At 38.8% G+C, this 19,918-nt stretch overlaps 1 protein-coding gene and 1 pseudogene across 2 annotated transcripts; one reads left to right on the top strand and one right to left on the bottom strand.

The window, feature by feature from the left end:
- The first annotated feature begins 328 nt into the window (after positions 1 to 328).
- Positions 329 to 11,931, top strand: LOC121792444 (ATP-dependent helicase BRM-like). Of its 2 annotated transcripts, none has more exons than XM_042190394.1 (14): positions 329 to 1,036; positions 1,843 to 3,147; positions 3,301 to 4,596; positions 5,218 to 5,330; positions 5,593 to 5,680; positions 5,800 to 5,886; positions 6,619 to 6,711; positions 6,786 to 6,869; positions 6,955 to 7,158; positions 7,691 to 7,927; positions 7,995 to 9,548; positions 9,632 to 10,156; positions 10,464 to 10,706; positions 11,122 to 11,931. In XM_042190394.1, exons 1-14 carry the CDS (start codon positions 890 to 892, stop codon positions 11,755 to 11,757), a joined length of 6,612 nt encoding a protein of 2,203 aa, XP_042046328.1. In that variant the 5' UTR covers positions 329 to 889; the 3' UTR covers positions 11,758 to 11,931. The 2 variants fall into 2 exon arrangements, with proteins under 2 accessions (XP_042046328.1, XP_042046327.1); XM_042190393.1 differs by having other exon boundaries at positions 3,298 to 4,596.
- A 346-nt stretch (positions 11,932 to 12,277) lies between these two features.
- On the bottom strand, positions 12,278 to 13,051 carry LOC121779157 (annotated as a pseudogene).
- Positions 13,052 to 19,918: the final 6,867 nt, after the last annotated feature.

Below are 19,918 nucleotides of genomic sequence, written 5' to 3'. Positions count from 1 at the left end.
ATGTTCACCTTCCGAGAAATACCAAGAATTAAGCTTATATATGGGAATTTCATAGTGTTTGGTTTAAAAGAAATCATTTCAATTATAAAACGTGACTTACTTTATAAGAGCAACAAACTTCATAATATAGATATTTTCTACATTTAGCTTGAAATACAAAAATAGAAAATGTTTACAATCACATAATCAGAGTATTGAACTATTGATTACATAATGAACTTATTTAACGCGGATAATCCAAAGCTATGGACAATTACAATAATACCCCTGTTCAGCCCATGAAGCTCCAAACAACATTTCTATAAAAAATGCCCTTAGGGCTTGGCCACCAAAAACCCAAAGAAAAATTGGAAAGTGAGGAAATTCAAGTGCGAGAAAAAGATTTACGGCAAATTCGGAAAATCGCCGGCCATCAGATCGATCCGGGGGGCTTCGATATCGCGCCAAATATCCCAAAGTTTTCTGGATGAGAGAATGGTTTGATGCGATTTTAGGCGGAAGAATATATGTGAGGATGCGTGCCCTTCAATGCGGGACATGTGTCGTAGGCGTTGTAATTTAATTTTTGGGATCGGAATTGCAGCACGACAACGTTTTGTCTTTGTAGCAACGGTTCAATTGCCGCAAAGGACATTTCACCTGTTCACTGCGAGTAATTGAATTTTTTTTTGTGATTTTCTTGGTTTCTCTTTGGGGGAGATCTAAGGTGTTTGCTGAAATTGCTGAGCTCAAGGGTGTGTTCTGCGGAATCTGTTGTCTCTACAGGCAGTGGCTTCGAGACAACGGTGTTTGATTTTTCAGGCATTCGAAGGGTGGGGGTTGGGTGAAACGTATTCTTTGCTATAGAGGTGCGCCATCTCTTCAGTGAGCTTTTGGGTGAATTTCTCGCATGCAATCCGGTGGTGGGCCCCAACAGGGCGGAGGCGGCGGCGGCCATGGCAGGAGTAATGCCGCTTCGGCCTCTGCTTCTCTGTCCCCATCGTCCTCCGCCGGGTCCGCATTTGATCAGCAGCAACAGCAGAGGCAGCAGAGACAGGTCTAAACCCACGTCCTTCTTTCTTCCATTGGAATTTGTTTAAATTATTAACGCGAAGTAATTTTCAGTTCTCTTTATTGATGACGATTCTAAACCAACCTATTTATGTGTCAGCCCCCTGTTTACCGACATATCTTTTGCTGCCAGTCACGACTTTCTATCTGATACCGAGAATTGATTGGTTCGTTTTAGTGTGTTTAGAAGAGGGTTTTTCCTGTAGTTTGTCTTTATTCATTTCTCTTCTGTTTGGATGTATTTATAACATATTTATTTCCGTAGGCTAGTTGACACTTATTCAAGAAAGCAAATGAAACATATTTATTGGCTAAAAGTTTTCGTGAAGTAGATGCAAACGATTTATTGTACACTTGAGAAATTTAAAAGAATTTATTTGCTGAAGTTATATTATGACTTAAGTTTCCCAAGCACATTTTTTCTGCCCATCCAATTGATAAAATTCTACCACTTCTTTTTCGGTTAGAGTGACTAAAACTAAAATTTATTCGTCTTCAGGGTTAATGTATTTGTTGTTGGTTTGGCAATTTATGCTTCTATAGTGTCTTGTCAAGCTAAACTTTTCAGCTTCTTGGGCACTGGTTCTTTTTATGGGTTCCTTGCAATGTTCTCAAGCTGCAAGACTGCCTTTTTATATGCTCTAGAGTTTTAACTTAAAATAGGTTTTTATTGGTCTATATCTCTGTGTAAGTACGTGTTGAGCTAATTCTTGAGGCGGTCTTTACTTGTTTCTGTTGTATAGCTTTTCATAAATTCTAGATGTATATGACCAACTTTGAATGTCATTGCAGTCAATGGCTCAACAGTTTATGAAGAGACCTGAAGGGAATGACGCCCTTCTAGCATACCAAGCTGGCACAATACATGGACCCCTGGGGGTGGGTAATTTTTCTACAGCATCTGGCTCCATGCAACTGCCCCAACAGCCCAGGAAGTTCATTGATTTGGGCCAGCAGCATGGTTCCCCAAATAATCCGGATCAAAGTCATAATAGAAGTCAAGGTGTTGAGCTACAAATGATGAATCCGATGCAACAAGCTTATATGCAATATGCATTTCAGTCATCCCAACAGAAATCGACATTGGGGATGCAATCACAGCAGCAGGTGAGGCCAGCAATGTTTGGTTCTCTTGGCAAAGATCAAGAAATGAGGATGGCAAACATGAAAATGCATGAGCTCATGTCCATGCAAGGAGCAAATCAGTCTCAGGGTTCCTCCTCCAAGAAACCCTCCGAGCAGGTTGCTCAGAGTGACAAACATGCAGATAACAGTCATCGCCCTATGCTCGATCAGAGAAGTGATACCAAACCGAACTATCCTCCATTAGGTGGTCAGGGAATCCAACCTGCACCTATGCAAGCTCCACAATCTCAGCAAAATATCATGAGCATGACAAACAATCAGATGGCTATGGCTGCACAGATGCAGTCAATGCAGGCACTGGCTCTTGAGCGTAATATTGATCTGTCAAATCCTGCAAATGCAAATGTGGTTGCACAGCTTATTCCACTAATGCAGTCCAGGATGGCTGCTCAGCAAAAAGCTAATGAAAATAGTACTGGTGTGCCTTCTGTATCTTTTAATAAACAGCATGTTACCTCACCGCCAGTTGGAAACGAAAGTTCTCCCCATGGTAATTCCTCAAGTGATGTGTCAGGACAATCTGGGTCATCTAAAGCTAGGCAGGCAGTTTCACCTAGTACTCTTGGTGTGAATTCCAATGCAGCTCCACCTAACAATTCTAGCACCATTTCCGCCCAACAGTTCTCTGTGCAGCATTTGCCCCATAGGCAGCAATCCTCCCTTGGTCATGGAATGCCTCCTATGCAGCCTTCACAGTCACCAGGGAATCCGAACGAAGGGGTTGATAGTTTTCTTGCAAAAACTTCGGTAGCAAAATCTTCTCAGGCGCAAAATGCCAGACAGCCTAATCGGTCTCCTCAATCTGCAACTCCATCTAATGAAGGGGATGTGGGTAATCCATCAACATCTCAGGGTGGACCCAGTTCACAGTTGAAGCAATTGCACACTGGTTTTACCAAGCAGCAGCTGCATGTTCTTAAAGCACAGATACTTGCATTTAGGCGTCTGAAGGTTAGAAATCTGTATGTGATTTTCATATAGTTTGCTCTGAATTGTTTTTAAAAATCTGTATATGATTATATGTTCATATATCTCTCTGATTCTTTCGTGGACACTTACACAGTTACACTGACACATCAAGTTCTCTCTTTGCTTTCTTAGCAGAAAGGTGATGTAACTTTGCCACGTGAACTGCTCCAAGCTATTGCTCCTCCACCACTTGATTTACAGATGCAACAGGTGCTTTCGCCTCCTGCAAATGCTGTCAAGGACAAATTATCTGGAGGAAATGTAGAGGAGCGGGCTCAGGATGCAAAATCAGTAGCTGGAGTAGTTAATATGAAAACTGATGGTTCAGGAGATGATAGGACTGCTGCTGCAACTGCGAGCATGCAGAACTCTGTTTCTGCAGCAAAGGAGCAGAGGTTTGTGGGTCCTCCTGGAAAAGAAGAGCCGCAATATATTGGTAGTTCTGGGAAATGCGAACAGGAGTCTGAACCGGGCAATCAGAAAACTCCTGTCAGAAATGATGTTGCTGCAGACAGGGGTAAAGGAATTGCAACACAGTCAAGTGCTTCAGATCCAGTGCAGGCTAAGAAACCCATTCAAGCAAGTAATACACCCCAACCTAAGGATGCTGGTTCAACACGAAAATATCATGGGCCGTTATTTGATTTCCCCATTTTCACTAGAAAACATGAGACCCTTGGATCCTCTATGATGAACAACAATAGTAACTTGACTTTAGGTTATGATATCAAAGATCTTTTTGTTGATGAAGGCAGAGAGATCCACAAAAGGAAAAGGGCAGAAAGAATTGGGAAAATTGATAAAATACTTGGTGTTAACTTAGAGAGGAAGAGAATCAAACCAGATCTTGTTACTCGGCTACAAATTGAGTCAAAAAAACTTCAGCTTGCTGAGTGCCAGGCACGCTTGAGGGATGAGATTGAGCAACAGCAACAGGAAATAATGGCTATGCCCGATAGACCATATCGGAAATTCGTTCGACTGTGTGAACGTCAGCGACAGGATCTTAACAGGCAATCACAGGCCAATCAGAAGGCAACTAGGGAGAAGCAACTAAAATCCATTTTCCATTGGCGCAAAAAGCTTCTTGAGGCACATTGGGCTTTCCGTGATGCTCGAACTGCCAGGAATAGGGGAGTACATAAGTATCATGAAAAGATGTTGAGGGAGTTCTCCAAACTGAAGGATGATGACCATAATAAAAGGATGGAAGCCTTGAAAAATAATGATGTGGAAAGATATAGAGAGATGCTTCTGGAACAACAAACTAATGTACCTGGGGAGGCTGCAGAAAGATACGCTGTTCTCTCATCATTCTTAAGTCAAACTGAGGAGTATCTTCACAAATTGGGTAGTAAAATAACAGCCACTAAAAATCAGCAGGAAGTTGAGGAGGCAGCTCATGCAGCTGCTGCTGCTGCACGTGCCCAGGCATTCTCTCTACTCTTCTCTCCATTGCTCTTCAGTACTAAACATATTTTTGGACTAATGTAGTATCGTCTTCACTTGAAAAACAACAATTAAAAAGGATTCTATTCCGTGTTTGCTATGTATTATAAAACATCATAGTTGATAATGCTTCATCTATAAAATTTTCTTCAAAGAAGATGTCAATATGGTTGATGCTTAAATTATGGCAGTTCACATCATCTGTACATACAAGAGATGAAGAGAATGAAATTCTCACCCTTCTTTACGAATTATCTTTGGAAAAGTGGGAAGATGCAACCAAAAATATATCAATCTTGTACAGAGTACACCAAACTATTTTGACAATGCATTTTCTCACTGCATAGTCCATAATGGCCTTTACGAGGTTTGCTAGTTCTGTTCTTTATATAAAAGTTTAATTGCACATGTTGATGATTTCTATACAAAAGATCAAGGATAATGGGATTGAGTTTCTTGTTGGCCTGTATCTCTGAATACCTTCTTTTAACCACTGTCGTCCTGTAATTTATGTATTTTATCCTATATTTATGTTTGTTATCTATTAGCTTGTGGCTTCAGATATACTTCATTATTCTCATTTATGTCTTTTCTGGATAAAAGGGTCTCTCAGAAGAAGAAGTTAGAGCTGCTGCTGCTTGTGCGAGAGAAGAAGTCTCGATAAGGAACCGGTTTTCGGAGATGAATGCACCAAGAGATAGTCAATCCGTTAACAAGTAAGCTAGCTTATTTTTATTTCATTTCTCATAATACATGGATGCGTTAGAGAACAATTTTGGACCAAATGTTATAATTTTATTGTTTTTCCCTTGAATTATTACCATATGCTTAATGTTTCTTCTATACAAATTGGACAGACCATGTGGATGCTGTCTGTATCTTTCTGCAGTTTATGACCTAAAACATCTTCCTGTCATACTTAATTTAGCTTTTAGCATAAAATCATCTTACATCCCCCCCCTTCGTGCTTTCTGCCAGGTACTACAATCTGGCACATGCTGTGAATGAAAGGGTCATAAGACAGCCTTCAATGCTACGAGCTGGAACTCTACGAGACTATCAACTTGTTAGTTTGTTTAGTTTGAACTTTGAACTGTGTGCTTGACCCTCAATTGATCAGCTCTACATGTAAGTTTTTCTGCACATTGCCAGTATTTATTGACCTGGATCCACTCAATGATGCAGGTTGGTCTGCAGTGGATGCTATCATTATACAATAACAAATTAAATGGAATTTTGGCAGATGAGATGGGTCTTGGCAAAACTGTGCAGGTGAGATAGTTCTGATTAATATTGATTAAAAAGTTTGAGTCTCACAAGATATTACTATAGCTTTCTGGAGCTTATAACCTGGGAATGAGCTGAGTTGAGGCTGTTGAGCTGATGAGTAGGACTACAGTAGACTCAATCTTGTTCAAGCTTGATTTTCTAGCTTTTAAAGTCAAGTTGATTTGGGTTTGTAAATGACTCATTTATCAACTTTAATGAGCTATGCATGAGCTTGGCTCACTTAGTATAATAGAAGATAGTTGAGTTCAGGCTCCAGAATCCAGATTGTAAGTATATAATCTTATCGATATGAGTTTATTAAGAATACAAAATGGAATCAAACCCAAATGAATTTTATAAGTTTGAACCTATGGATAGGCTCAAAAGCATATAAACTAAATTAACTAATGGAACTTAAACTCAAGCGCTGTTAGAGGCTCACAAACATCAAGTCTGAGAAATAACAGGTTGAATACTTCGGGGCTCAAGCTTATCTTTGATACTTTTCAAGCTCAAAATATGTCTCATTCTGCATTTATTGAAAGGTTGAACTCTGGTTCAGGATTCTTTTTTATTATAATTCTTTTCCCCTGAATCAAGATACATGAAGCACATTAATGGACCTGTTCATTTATTGCCTTCAAACTTCCTTATGTCCTTTTGACAAACAACCGTACTTATTTGTGTTTGTGGAATTTCATGATTCGAGACCTAAGCAAATTTATATTTGTGCAGGTGATGGCCTTGATTGCTCATTTGATGGAGTTCAAAGGAAATTATGGCCCTCATCTTATTATTGTTCCCAATGCTGTGCTTGTCAACTGGAAGGTAAGGGTTCATTGTGGTACCTATTTCAATTCTTATAAGCGTCTAACTTTAACATCTCTGGTTTTTGTCTTAAGAGTGAATTGCATACTTGGCTTCCTAGCGTTTCCTGTATATATTATGTTGGTGGGAAAGACCAAAGGGCGAAATTGTTTTCTCAAGTAAGAAAAGAAGAATCTCATAGTTTAACTCTTTGCTTCATAAATATTCTTCTGTGTTATCAATTCCGTTGGTTTCATTGTGTAGGAAGTTCTAGCCATGAAGTTTAATGTCCTTGTGACAACCTATGAGTTCATCATGTATGATCGTTCAAAACTTTCAAAAATTGATTGGAAATATATCGTAATTGATGAAGCACAACGGATGAAGGACAGAGAGTCAGTATTAGCTCGTGACCTTGATAGGTATCGCTGCCAAAGGCGTTTGCTTCTTACAGGGACACCATTGCAGGTGTGATTTTGTATGTTTGTGCTAATCTTTTGTGGACTACAATGATGTTATTTCCTTGAGTTTTGTATCATTTCAAATAATACATTCAATTTTACTGTGCCATGGACTCTTTTTCTGGTTGTACTTCATCTGGGAAAGTATTTTTTTTTACTGGATATGGAGTTTTAAGAAAAGATGAATGAAGGGTTGAAAGTTGAAGACCAGTAGTTAAGAGTTGATATTGTCCAATTAGGAATTTTAGGAAGGAAGGTTTTTTTCTGAAAAATGCCTTGAGAAAATGACGTGTTAACATGGGATAGAAGGGTGTGATTCAATTCTATTATCTTGACAATATGTCTCATTGAACTGTAGCATCAATCTGCTGCATATAAGCATGTACACAACTATGATGTGAGTACTAGTCAACTTTTATTGTTATCGAATACCCATAATTTACAGCAGCCGTAACTGAAACATGTTTCTTACAACAAAATTCACAACAAAACTGAAACATGTTTCTTACCTCGAATTGCTCTTTCTTGTGTTTTATCAGAACGACCTTAAGGAGCTTTGGTCTCTTTTAAACCTACTGCTCCCAGAAGTTTTTGATAATAGAAAAGCATTTCATGATTGGTTCTCTCAACCATTCCAAAAGGAAGGGCCTGCACATGAAGATGACTGGCTTGAGACAGAGAAGAAGGTGATAATAATCCACAGGCTACATCAAATATTGGAACCATTTATGCTTCGGCGGCGTGTTGAAGATGTAGAAGGATCACTTCCTCCAAAGGTATGTTGTTACAATTATAATGTTGTGTTGTTGCATATATTGATTCTAACTAAATTTTGAAATGCAGGTCTCGATTGTTTTGAAATGTCGAATGTCTGCAATACAGGGTGCCATTTATGATTGGATCAAATCAACCGGCACTCTCAGGGTTGACCCTGAAGATGAACATCGCAAGTGTCAAAAGAACCAAAATTATCAGGCTAAAACTTACAAAACTTTAAATAATAGATGCATGGAGCTAAGGAAAGCTTGCAACCATCCATTGCTAAACTACCCGTATTTCAGTGACTTCTCACAGGATTTCCTTGTGAGGTCTTGTGGAAAATTGTGGGTTCTGGATAGAGTTTTGGTGAAGCTTCAGAGAACGGGACACAGGGTACTGCTCTTTAGTACCATGACCAAACTTCTTGATATAATGGAGGAATATTTGCAGTGGCGAAGGCTTGTTTTCAGAAGAATTGATGGGATGACTAGCTTGGAAGACCGTGAAAGTGCTATCGTTGAGTTTAATCGACCAGACACCGATTGTTTTATCTTCTTACTTAGCATTCGTGCTGCTGGACGGGGTCTCAATCTTCAGTCTGCTGACACAGTGATCATATATGATCCAGATCCAAACCCAAAAAATGAGGAACAGGCTGTTGCTCGTGCCCACCGTATTGGGCAGACGAGGGAGGTGAAAGTCATCTACATGGAAGCTGTGGTTGGAAAAATATCCAGCCATCAGAAAGAGGATGAATTCAGGAGTGGAGGAGTAGTTGACTCTGATGATGACCTTGCTGGAAAGGACCGGTATGTGGGTTCAATTGAGAGCTTGATTCGGAATAATATTCAACAGTATAAGATTGACATGGCTGATGAAGTTATAAATGCTGGGCGGTTTGACCAGAGGACTACACATGAAGAGAGGCGGCTAACTTTAGAAACACTTTTGCATGATGAAGAAAGATACCAAGAAACAGTTCACGACGTTCCTTCTCTTCATGAGGTAAACCGTATGATTGCTAGGAGTGAAGAAGAAGTGGAGCTTTTTGATCAAATGGATGAAGAACTTGACTGGGCAGAGGACATGACTCGATATGATCAGGTCCCTGATTGGCTTCGTGCTAATACACAAGAAGTAAATACCACCATTGCTAAGTTATCAAAGAAGCCATCAAAGAATGCTGTATATGGTGGAATGCAGCCTCCTGTGGAAGCAGCTTCTGAGATTTCTGAGAGGAGGAGAGGGCGGCCTAAGGGAAAGACTCCTATTTATACTGAATTAGATGATGAAAATGGAGAATTTTCTGAAGCAAGCTCCAATGATAGAAATGGATATTCTGTTCAAGAAGAAGAAGACGGAGACATTGGGGAGTTTGAAGATGATGAATCCACTGAAGCACCTGGAGTTAATAAAGATCAATCAGAAGAAGATGCTCCCGTTTCTGCTGATGGATATGAATACCAAAGAGCTTTGGATAACGTCAGAAATAATAGCATACTTGAAGAAGCTGGCTCTTCTGGGTCCTCTTCACATAGTAGGAAGTTAATGCGCATGGTCTCACCTTCCGTGTCTTCTCAAAAGTTTGGATCACTTTCTGCATTAGATGGCAGGCCCGGCTCCCGATCAAAGAAACTGGTATGTCAGACAATTGCTTTATGATTTAGTATAATGCTATTGGTTTTCAACATTGTTATCTTACATACTTTTTTATTTTTCAGGCAGATGAATTAGAAGAAGGTGAGATTGCTGTATCTGGAGATTCTCCTATGAATCAGCAGCATTCTGGTAGCTGGATCCAAGATCGTGATGAAGGTGAAGATGAACAGGTCTTGCAACCTAAGATAAAACGAAAACGGAGTATTCGGCTTCGCCCACGGCCTGTTAGGGCTGAAGAGAAGCCCAGTGACAGGTCATCTTTTCGTCGTGGTGATCCTACTATGTTACCAGTACACATGGATAATAAATACAAGATTCAAGCAAGTGATGACCGTTCCCATAAAGTTCTTGGAGATACTAGTTCGATGAAATCAGAGAAAATTGATTCATCTATCAAGAACAAAAGAAATCTACCATCAAGGAGAAATACCGCTAATGTGCAAAGTACTCTTAGATCTGGGAGAGTGAACTATGGGTCTGCTGTTGCATATGATTCCTCTGAACATCTTACAGAAAACTTGGACACTAAAGTTGTGAAGGGGCCTAAAACTAGTGGCCCTAAGATGTCCGAGGTCGTTCTGAGAAAGGTATGCTTCTGTTACTCTTTGTATTTTTGTATCAGTCAATTTGATTATGTTACTTGTTTACTGAATAGAAAGAAATACTTGCTTATATGTGGATTAGCAATGACTCTGATCCAGGCAATGTAAAATTTGATTCACTTTGTTTATTGTGTAAAGTTAAACCAAATGCTTAGGCTGTTTTTTTAATCCAAGTTTTAATCCAACATCCCTCTCTCTCCCCCTCCGCGCGCTCACACACACACACACTTAGTTTTGCCTTCCAGCTTTCTGTTTCTGGATTAAGATCTATTTTAACATAATTTTGTTACAGTGCAAGACTGTTATAAGCAAGCTCCAGAGAAGAATAGATTATGAAGGTCATCAAATAATACCACAGCTAACTGAACTGTGGAAAAGAAATGATTATGCCAGTGGAGATGGTGATTGCCTTTTGGATTTGAGAAAGATTCACAACCGTGTTGACAAATCTGAGTACAGTGGAGTCATGGGGTTTGTGTCTGATGTGCAGCTTATGTTGAAGTCTAGCATGCAGTATTTCGGTTTTTCATATGAGGTATGAAGTTCTTCTCCCAATCCTTCCCTGTCCGCAGATTCTTCGCAAAATGTCCATGTTCATACTCGACTCAACAGCAACCCACCCTGATAGTTACAAAGTAGTAATTAATAAGTCCGTAGGAAGCTTTTGTGAACATGCCGGTGTCAAGATCCCTTTGCCTTTTTTGTCCCCCTGTACTGGATATCAATGTTGCGTTTTTAGGTATAACTGCATAGAATTAAGACTTGGATAAATTCTAGGTGATATTTTGTATGCCTTTGTGTTTCTTTCAGAATCATTATTTGCATCGCATGAAATTTGTGATTTACTTCTATGAGTAATTAAACTGCCTTAATAGTTTGAGTAAAATCTGTCGCCATTTATGCATTTTTTAACAAACTAGATATGTGGACTGTACAATTCAATGCAACAGGTGAGGTCGGAGGCGAAGAAAGTCCATGATCTCTTTTTCGATATAATTGGGGTAGCATTCTCAGATACTGATTTTCGAGAAGCCAGAAGTTCCATGTCTTTCACTGCTCCTGTTTCTACGCCAGCCACCGGTCCATCTTCACGACAGTTTCCTTCTGCTCAGGGGAAGCGCCAGACATTAGTCAAAGACGTGGATTCAGAAAATACTCCTTTCCCTAAGACACAGACCCGCACGCCCATTCATGCTGTCGAGAGTTCTAAAGCCAGGAACTTGATGCCTCACAAGGAGTCGAGGCTTGGAAGCGGCAGCAGTCGGGATCTTGGCCAACCAGATGACACTCGCCCTTTCACTCACCCTGGGGATCTCGTTATCTGCAAAAAGAAGAGGAAAGACAGGGAAAAGTCGGGTACGAAGTCTGGAAACGGTTCAGCAGGTCCATTGTCACCTACATGCATCGGACGTGGGATGAAGAGTCCAGGGTCAATCTCAGGCGCTAAAGATATTGGCTCGAGCCAACATGGCTGGGGGCCCCTTTCCCCTCAACAAGGGAACAGCAGCGGCGGCTCTGTCGGCTGGGCGAATCCTGTAAAGAGAATGAGAACTGACGCTGGAAGGCGGCGGCCTAGCCATTTGTGAGAATTGAACTATGTAGCAGTTTCATTTATTGCTCGTATCCTTCTCTGTTCAAATGAAATGATATGATGAAATGCAAATATGATCTGTAATGTGATGATATCTTCAATTCTGATAGTTTCTTCATATTCATGGCCTCTACCATTATTATGGCAAGCTTAGTAGTTTCTATATTTATATTATCTGTTGTCCTTTTGCATAGATGTTTTACTAAGTTGCAGAATTGGAAAAAGGCTTCATTTTTTACAAATTTTGATCTTATTTTGGTTTCTGCGACATTTTGTTCATTATTGCAATAAAGCACTCCTTTTCAATTTTTAACAAAATAGATGAGGGGAATTTATAACTCTTAAAATGTGATTATATTGCTACGAAACGAAAAGTAGTTATATTGTTTCTTCAATTTAACCACACAAAAGATGTGAATATTTCAGTATTTGGCCACATGCTGAAAACTACTTAGAGAAGACTCGTTCTGAGATAATTGGTAGTATAATCCATGTACATGAAGCAGCTTCAAGAAGCACATTTAAGTCATTTTGAATCCATTCCAATGAATAGTTATTGCTATATGTGATTACATTATAATTGTGAGAGAGAAAAGCAACATGCATGCTTACAGTTACAGACATAGAGAAGGCTAAGGATCCACAGGCCCCAAAACACCATCGTCGCTCGATTTCTCTTCCGGGACAGCCCCCGCATCTTCCTCCTTGGCGTATTTCAGACAGTATTCTAGAATACAAACAGTAAAGTGTGTCATAATCGCGTTACAGTATAACCCTGAGGATTGCCTATAGGGAAGTAATGTTTATGGGAAGCAGTCTGTGTACCTTTAACTCTGTGTTCATATGCAGTTGTGTCGCGCATCAGCCTCCCCGTTCAAAGGGTCTGATGGATTTGGATACAAAAGTAGCTGAGGTAAAAAGACCTCAAACACATTAACCAGGTCTGCAAAAATCGTTGTTAAAGAATTTGAGACTCTAATCAGATTTTGCTTGACCAAAAAGTAGACTGGTCTATTACCAAACATGTGGCTCCAGGTCTGGTTAATGACATCTAGACAAACTGAACCCGACCTGAAATTTGAAAACATGGATAAATGATTGCCAATGTATGCTAACACGACATAAGAGAAAGCATTTCGCAATTGAAACTCACATTTCATCCACATTGGGGTGATATAGCTTGTTAGTATATCCTATGGAAGGAGACTTGTAGGATAGGCATCAGGAAGCTCGACTCTTACCTTCCACACACCGCCATGATACGGACCTATCGTGTTACATTGGAACATCAAGACAGAAAGTTAACTCCAAGTATCAAGTAGAATGTAGTTTTTTAACTTCAATTTTACAGTAATAAATAATGTGGAATAGAGAATTTACAGTTTCATTAAGTCTATCTCTCGCCTCTTGCTTGGGGAAGACATGGTTACAATTTCTTATGGAATTGTCTTCTTCTTTCTTTATATCTTCCCTGATTTTGCACATGTGAAGGAAAAAGATGCCCGAATGGAGCTACTTTTTGAACTCTATGAGAAAGAGGTAAAGCACAGTATGAAGATAACAAGTTTTGTGTGAAATTATTACAGCCCTATTTGGCTATTTCACACACCATATCTGATTATCATCAAAATACTAGTAGGTTTCCACTTTCCATTACCAAGATTCCTCACCTAATTATTCTCTCTATCTATAAGTTATTAGATACGGAATTAAATGAACACGCTTAATAAAAAAATCCGTCGTATAAATTATTGCGGAATCAAGATAAGAATATTTTAGTCACAATGGAAATTATATAATTCATGCATTTAAATTTTAAAATTTATCATTTTCTCTCTTTAAAAAATTATTTGGAAATTTAATTTCACATAAATCTTACAATTTAAATTAATATTTTTAAGCAAAAAATATGGTACCCGGCTATCATTTAATTGCAGTTTAAAGTTTAAACCACTGGATTTCACAAAAAAAAAATGCAATTTAAAAATTACCAATCTTAACGACGTAGTGTCAATTTTTTTTTTTGCAGTGACACATTTTAATGCCCAAAAAATGATAGTAGCTGTAGCACTTAATCTTACATAACACGACAGTTTCATTCACAAAATTAGGACCGATTGTTCGAATTGCATAACCACAGAATACAGTCACAGATTATATAATCAACATAGCAATTTTTGTGTCTGATTAAATTTACAAATTAAACCTAGTGTTTTTTATTAAAAAAAAACTAGTAATTGTGTGCATATATTTACCAGGTGTGTTTAGACAGAATAATATGAGTTCCTATTTCGCCTCATAAATTCCCTCAAATATATATTCGCATTATACTATGGATTAGATTAGATTTTATACTAAGGTAATGCTCGGTTTCCTAGATAAAATAATACCATTAAGATATAATTTAGGATTAAGTTGTGGGATTATTTTAGTTATAGGGGTTAGCTATGACTAATTATTCCATGATTATGGATTGAGTTGTGAGATTTAATCACACGAACCAAACACATTACATATTTAATCTATGATACAATCTTGTAAACCTAACACCCCTAAGCAGTGGCGGAGCCACATGGGAGCAAGGGGTACGACTGTACCCCCAAACGTTTCGGTCATTATGTATTTAGATGTAGCCATTAGCAATGCACATACTTGGTCCAGTGGTATTATTCTAAACTTCTTCAGCAGAAGAAGCCCGTGTTCGATTCCTCTCAACGGCAGCATTAATGTTTTACCCAATTTCAAATCTTTGCTTTGTTACCCTTTTCTTTTTATTAATTTTGTATATCTTCATTTTTTATTAATTTTGTATATCTTCATTTTTTATTAATTTTGTATATCTTCATTTTTATTTTGTGAAACACATCTAATGCATAGATATATATTTTCTGTTTTATTAAATCTTATGTATTTTTATATTTTCACTTTTTGTTTTTTAAAAAAATTTGTAAATCTTTCCAATTTTTTCAAATCTTTGAAAGCATTTTTGATATCTTCAACATTTTAGTTTTTTAAATATTCTAATGTATTTAATTATATATTGTTTCATCATAATATATATTCCCTCTGTTCCATGTTAACTTTCCTCTTTCACTTTTTACCATAAATATTAAATATGTTATATATTTCATTAACTCATTATATTCACATTTTATTATAAACCTAATATATATAAAAATGGACTCACATCCCATTAACTTTTTCAACCCACCTTCCTTTACATTTCTTAAAATTTGTGCCAAAATCGAAGTGGACAATTATAGGGAGAGGAAGTGAGTAATTAGTTTTTTTAAGAAAAAGAAAAAGAATTGGTTTTTGAGGTTCCGAGTCAGTCACTATAAGTAATTTTCCGTACCCCCGAAAGAAAAATCCGGTATCAGCCACTGCCCCTAAGAACACTAAACAGTACAGTATATTAATATACTCCGTATATGATAAGTGTGTAAACTGTAATTGTCACGACCGCATTTTCTAAGGATAGAAAACACGGTTGATCGCGACTAGGGGAGGATTAAAGAAGCGGGGAAGAAAGGGGAAAACACAAATCGACCATAGCTCGAAACAAATGAGAATAGCTCGAAATAAAATCTGAATTTTGAACAAAATAGACTTGAGTCTTTTAAGATGCACAACAGAAGCAAATGAATGCGGTTCCATGTATGAAGACATGAACCTCCGAGAGTCACAATCTGACTGAATTAAATGTCTTGTCTCAATAGCACTTCCTCCACCACTTCGCTGCTCAACCTGCACATTTAGAAATATATGCAGGGTTGAGTACAAAAAGTACTTAGTGAACACATTGCCGAAAATTACACATATACATTTGAAAATATTGTCAAGCCATCATCACAGTAACACTCAGGGGTTTATTGAAAAGGCCCGAGCTTACTAAAAATATTCACATTGGACTGCAGTCCCTTTTTCCTGTACTTAGCCATATCTGATCACATTGTGCCGTCGAGATGGTGTTCTCGCACGGTCACCTTACATACATGTGCCGGGAAGGTGGCCACCTTCCACGGTCACCTTCTCTGCCCAACATGTCAGAGGTATCCTTGTGCCGGGAAGGTGGCCACCTTCCTCGGTCACCTGCCCTGCCCATCATGACAGAGGTAGCTTGTGTACACTAGTCCGAGCGGGGACACCACCCTCACTGGGACCCGAATTCGACTTATATCATCATTCATAATTCATTTGGCCTTAGCCAAACAGATAGGCATCATACACAAAACATTTATGGCAAGACAACATCTTTAAAAAAATCACAAACATGTGTTCATGTTTTCATAAAAATACGATTTGTATTTTTAGTATAAGAAAGCTCACCTTGATCGTTTAGTTCCCTTAACTTGAATCTTTCGTTCCGACTCCACCCTTAACTCACGGAGATGGCCTTTTGAAAACAAACAACGTACTTAATAGAAATTCACATACTTATAGAAATGCATGCCCCTACTTTATTTCTTTTATCATTTGTTCACCGTTAGAAAATTTTAGAAGCTTGCATATTAATTAAATTGGGAAATTTAATTAATAGCACTTCTTTATTAAATTTAATTATTTCTGTGACTTGAGAACGTCGTCTCCCTCTTTCTTTCCATTTCCTTAGGGGCCGCCCGAGGCGTCGATTGCGACGCCGGTCGGTCACTTATGCCTAAAATTTCTCCGTTGGCTCCTCGTATTTTCAACCACGATGTCGAATTAAAATTCCAAAATTAGAAAAGTACATAATTAAATTATCGCGACCATTTCCCTTCGAAAATATATTTATTTCAGACTTAGGATAAAATTATTCATCCTTTGAAATATTTCGGGATTATTTAAATAATTCATCACAATTAATTATCGACCCAAAACTTAATTAGAAGCCCCAAAGCTTAATTATTTCCCCACTTTATATCTCTAATTAAAAGTTTAAAGCCCAAAATAAAATAAATGGAGTCCAACTAAACAAAATCCAATTTGATTTATAAGGCCCCATTTCTCTCTTCTTCTTTTTTTAAAAAAAAAACAGACAAAGGCCCAAGTCTGTAAAAACACAAATGGCCCAATATTAACTCCCACCACCTCCACGCTTCTCTCTCTCTCTCTAATCGACCAAACCGGTACTACTCTCTCCCAATTTCCGTCGGCTTTCTCCAATTCACCCCACGACGCCGTCGATCGTTCCTCCGTTGCACGTCGTCTCTAATATTCCTTCGACTCTATCTCAGATTACAACAATCCATTCGATTTCCAAACGCCCAATTCCAGAATTCGTCGTGGCTCGCCGGCGGTCAGCCTGTTCGTCGCCTCCGATTTAGATAGCAACGGACCTCGCCGTGCATCGCCGTCGCTGCTGTTCGCCGACGGTCGCTGCTGTGAAATCGCCGTCGTTCGGCGCCGGGAGACGCTGCTGCCGCGCGTCCAGACCCTCCACCATCGCGCCAACCCCCACGCCGGCGGCCTCTGCTCGTCGGTCAGCTACTGCTCACCCCTCCGTCGCACGCCACGTGGGGTCACCGCTGACGTACAGCAGCGCCAAGTTCGGCGCCTGCTATCGCTGCCCTTGTTGTTGTCCGGTGGCTGCTCGATGGTCCCCGAACAGCTCCGAAACGACACCGCTCAGCCCCGAAACCAACCCGAACCACCCCGCAAGTAAAGTTCTTACGTTGATTTCGTGAAATTAAAGTTCGATTCTTTGATTCGGTTTTGTTTTGGTTACTAGATTATTGGATTGGTTACATAGCTATGAGATGCACAAAATTGAGGCTATTGTAGAGGAATTGAGGTACCTTTGGAGATGAGAAACACGCACCGACGGGACCCCAGATTTCCGACGAGATGGTGGCGAATCCGCCAGAGGAGAAAGGACACCGCCTCTGAATTCTTCGAATTGAGAATTGGTGAAAAAGAAGTTAGTAGGGAAAGAGCTCGTCGCCGGAGGAGCAGTAGATGGCTGTCTTGGGGGAGTCCACCTCCTTCCCAACATTACGTGTATTTGTATGTTTAGAAAGAGAGTGGGGAGATGTTCAGAGGGAGAGATATTTAGTGTGTGTATGTGTGTGGCGGTGTAGAAGTGGGAGTTGAAAGTGTGTAGATGGTTCCCGTAAATGGGAGAGAAATGGATAAAGATCTAATTCAATTTTCCAATTTCTTTTTCTATTTATTTAAATCACTTTTTTTTTCTTTTTTTTTTTAAATTCTTTCTCTATGTAGGGAACATTGGTGATACATCGGGCTTCCTTGGGAATATACTACGACCATCGAACTGGTTATTCGGCACTCGCACGTTTCTCCCCAATTGATTTAGATTAGGATTTGATAAATTGGTATCATAAGACTTTTTCGAACTTCCGATGGATATGCTGGGCATTAACAACTTTTATTTTGGATTTATTCTATGGATATTCATCGAAAATAATTGCTAAATAACGCACAAAAGTTATAAGTTTCCTTGTCTAGATTCTCCTCACTTGACGTAAGATTATTTAAAACTTTAGTGCTGCCTTGAAAAATCTCAGTATCAGCTGTACCGTGCTTTTATTTGATCTCGTAAAAACCCCTTATAAAATTCTGGGTTGTTACATTCTACCCTCCTTAAAAGAAATTTCGTCCCGAAATTTAGGAAGTATTTAGACAAAAAGCTTGGGATATTGCTCCTTCATTTTCTCTTCTAGTTCCCACGTTGCCTCTTCATGTCCGTGGGTTTTTTTTTTCAGCGGTCAATGTCTTGCATTCCTTGAGGGTCTCGCGCGAGTAAATTTTGAGGTGGTCTAACAGTTTTAACTTTGATAGGAATCGAATTTGGGATTCAAAGAGAATCATTCGAATGGTTTTTACTCTGGGAGGCTCCAAGGTCACCATGGAAACAAACGACTTAATTAGTTCGATTACGTGAGTAATTTGGTTCATCACAAACTCTCACCGATAGCTCGCAATAAAATTTTCATGAAGTGCAAAGACTATGCTCAATTGGGCTCATTATGCTCACTCCCAGAAAAGAAAAGATACAACTTTAAAGGGCTTGACCTATACCCATAGAGCTTGAAAATTTTATTGTGGGAAGAGCTTGCCAGATGGAATAAATTGCAAAAGTGGGGTATGATGAATAGAATGCAGATGTCAATGATATGTTGCAAATAAAATAATCAAAATGAACAGTGAGGTAGAAAAGTTTCCAGTATCTCCAGCTGATAACAGGAAGACCTGAGATGGTGGGTTACAAATGGATTTGAAAAGAATAGAAAAAACAAACAATTGCAATTTGCTCAACAACACTGTGATAGAATATCATATCAACGAAATGTTTAGAGTTTATAAGCAATCCAGGGAAACTAACTAATAAAGAGAGCAACAAGAGGAAACTAGCCAAGGGAGAAGCAATGTGCCAGCTTTAACATGGAGCTTGCAGAAAAGCTCAAATCAAGAGACAATAGTCATATTTGAATTCAGAAGATGAGAGTACTCATGTAAAACAAAGAGCTTGTCAATAAGTATGTCTGAAAACACAAAGGGTCAAATTAAAAGGTTTAAGGTCTCACCAGATGGCTGCTCCAATATACTAAGACTGAAAATGATTGGTCTCAAGTGGATTTAAGAATAGGAATAACAAGGAACTACCCTTTTGGGTCAACAATATCGTGATACTATACCACGTTAATGAATTCACAAAGTTTATAACCAAATCATGGAAATTAACTAGTAGAGAAGACAACCAGAGCAAACTAGTTCAGGGGAAAAACAAATTGCTAGACTTGGAGTTGCTGAAGAGCTCAAAGCATGATGGAATAATTGTAGTGGAATTAATAAGAGGGAAATACTTATATAAAATAAAGAGCTTGTCAAGAAGCACTTTTGAAAACACAAAGGTCCAGTAATGATCTTTGAAGAATATATTATCATTGAAGAGACAATAGTTTAGGAAAACATGTTCATCCTGAAGGCTATAAATAAAGCAGCTCCTAGTATAGGAGTTTGGTGGCAAGAATTCAGAGAGTCAAAGTATTGCTTTTATACAGATTGAGTAAAGAAGGACCGTAATCACTGGAGGTTATCAGAAAACATGAGGGAGCAAGCTCAAAACTGAAAGTGATTCACAACCTTGACATAGAAGAGGGAAAATAATGACACATTACCTTGCAAAGGAAGTCATTTAAGATCTTAATTCAACA

Source organism: Salvia splendens, chromosome 2, assembly GCF_004379255.2.
Source record: "Salvia splendens isolate huo1 chromosome 2, SspV2, whole genome shotgun sequence".
NCBI lineage: Eukaryota > Viridiplantae > Streptophyta > Magnoliopsida > Lamiales > Lamiaceae > Salvia > Salvia splendens.
The sequence above is the reverse complement of the archived record's forward strand: the minus strand, read 5'-3'. Positions and strand labels throughout refer to the sequence as shown.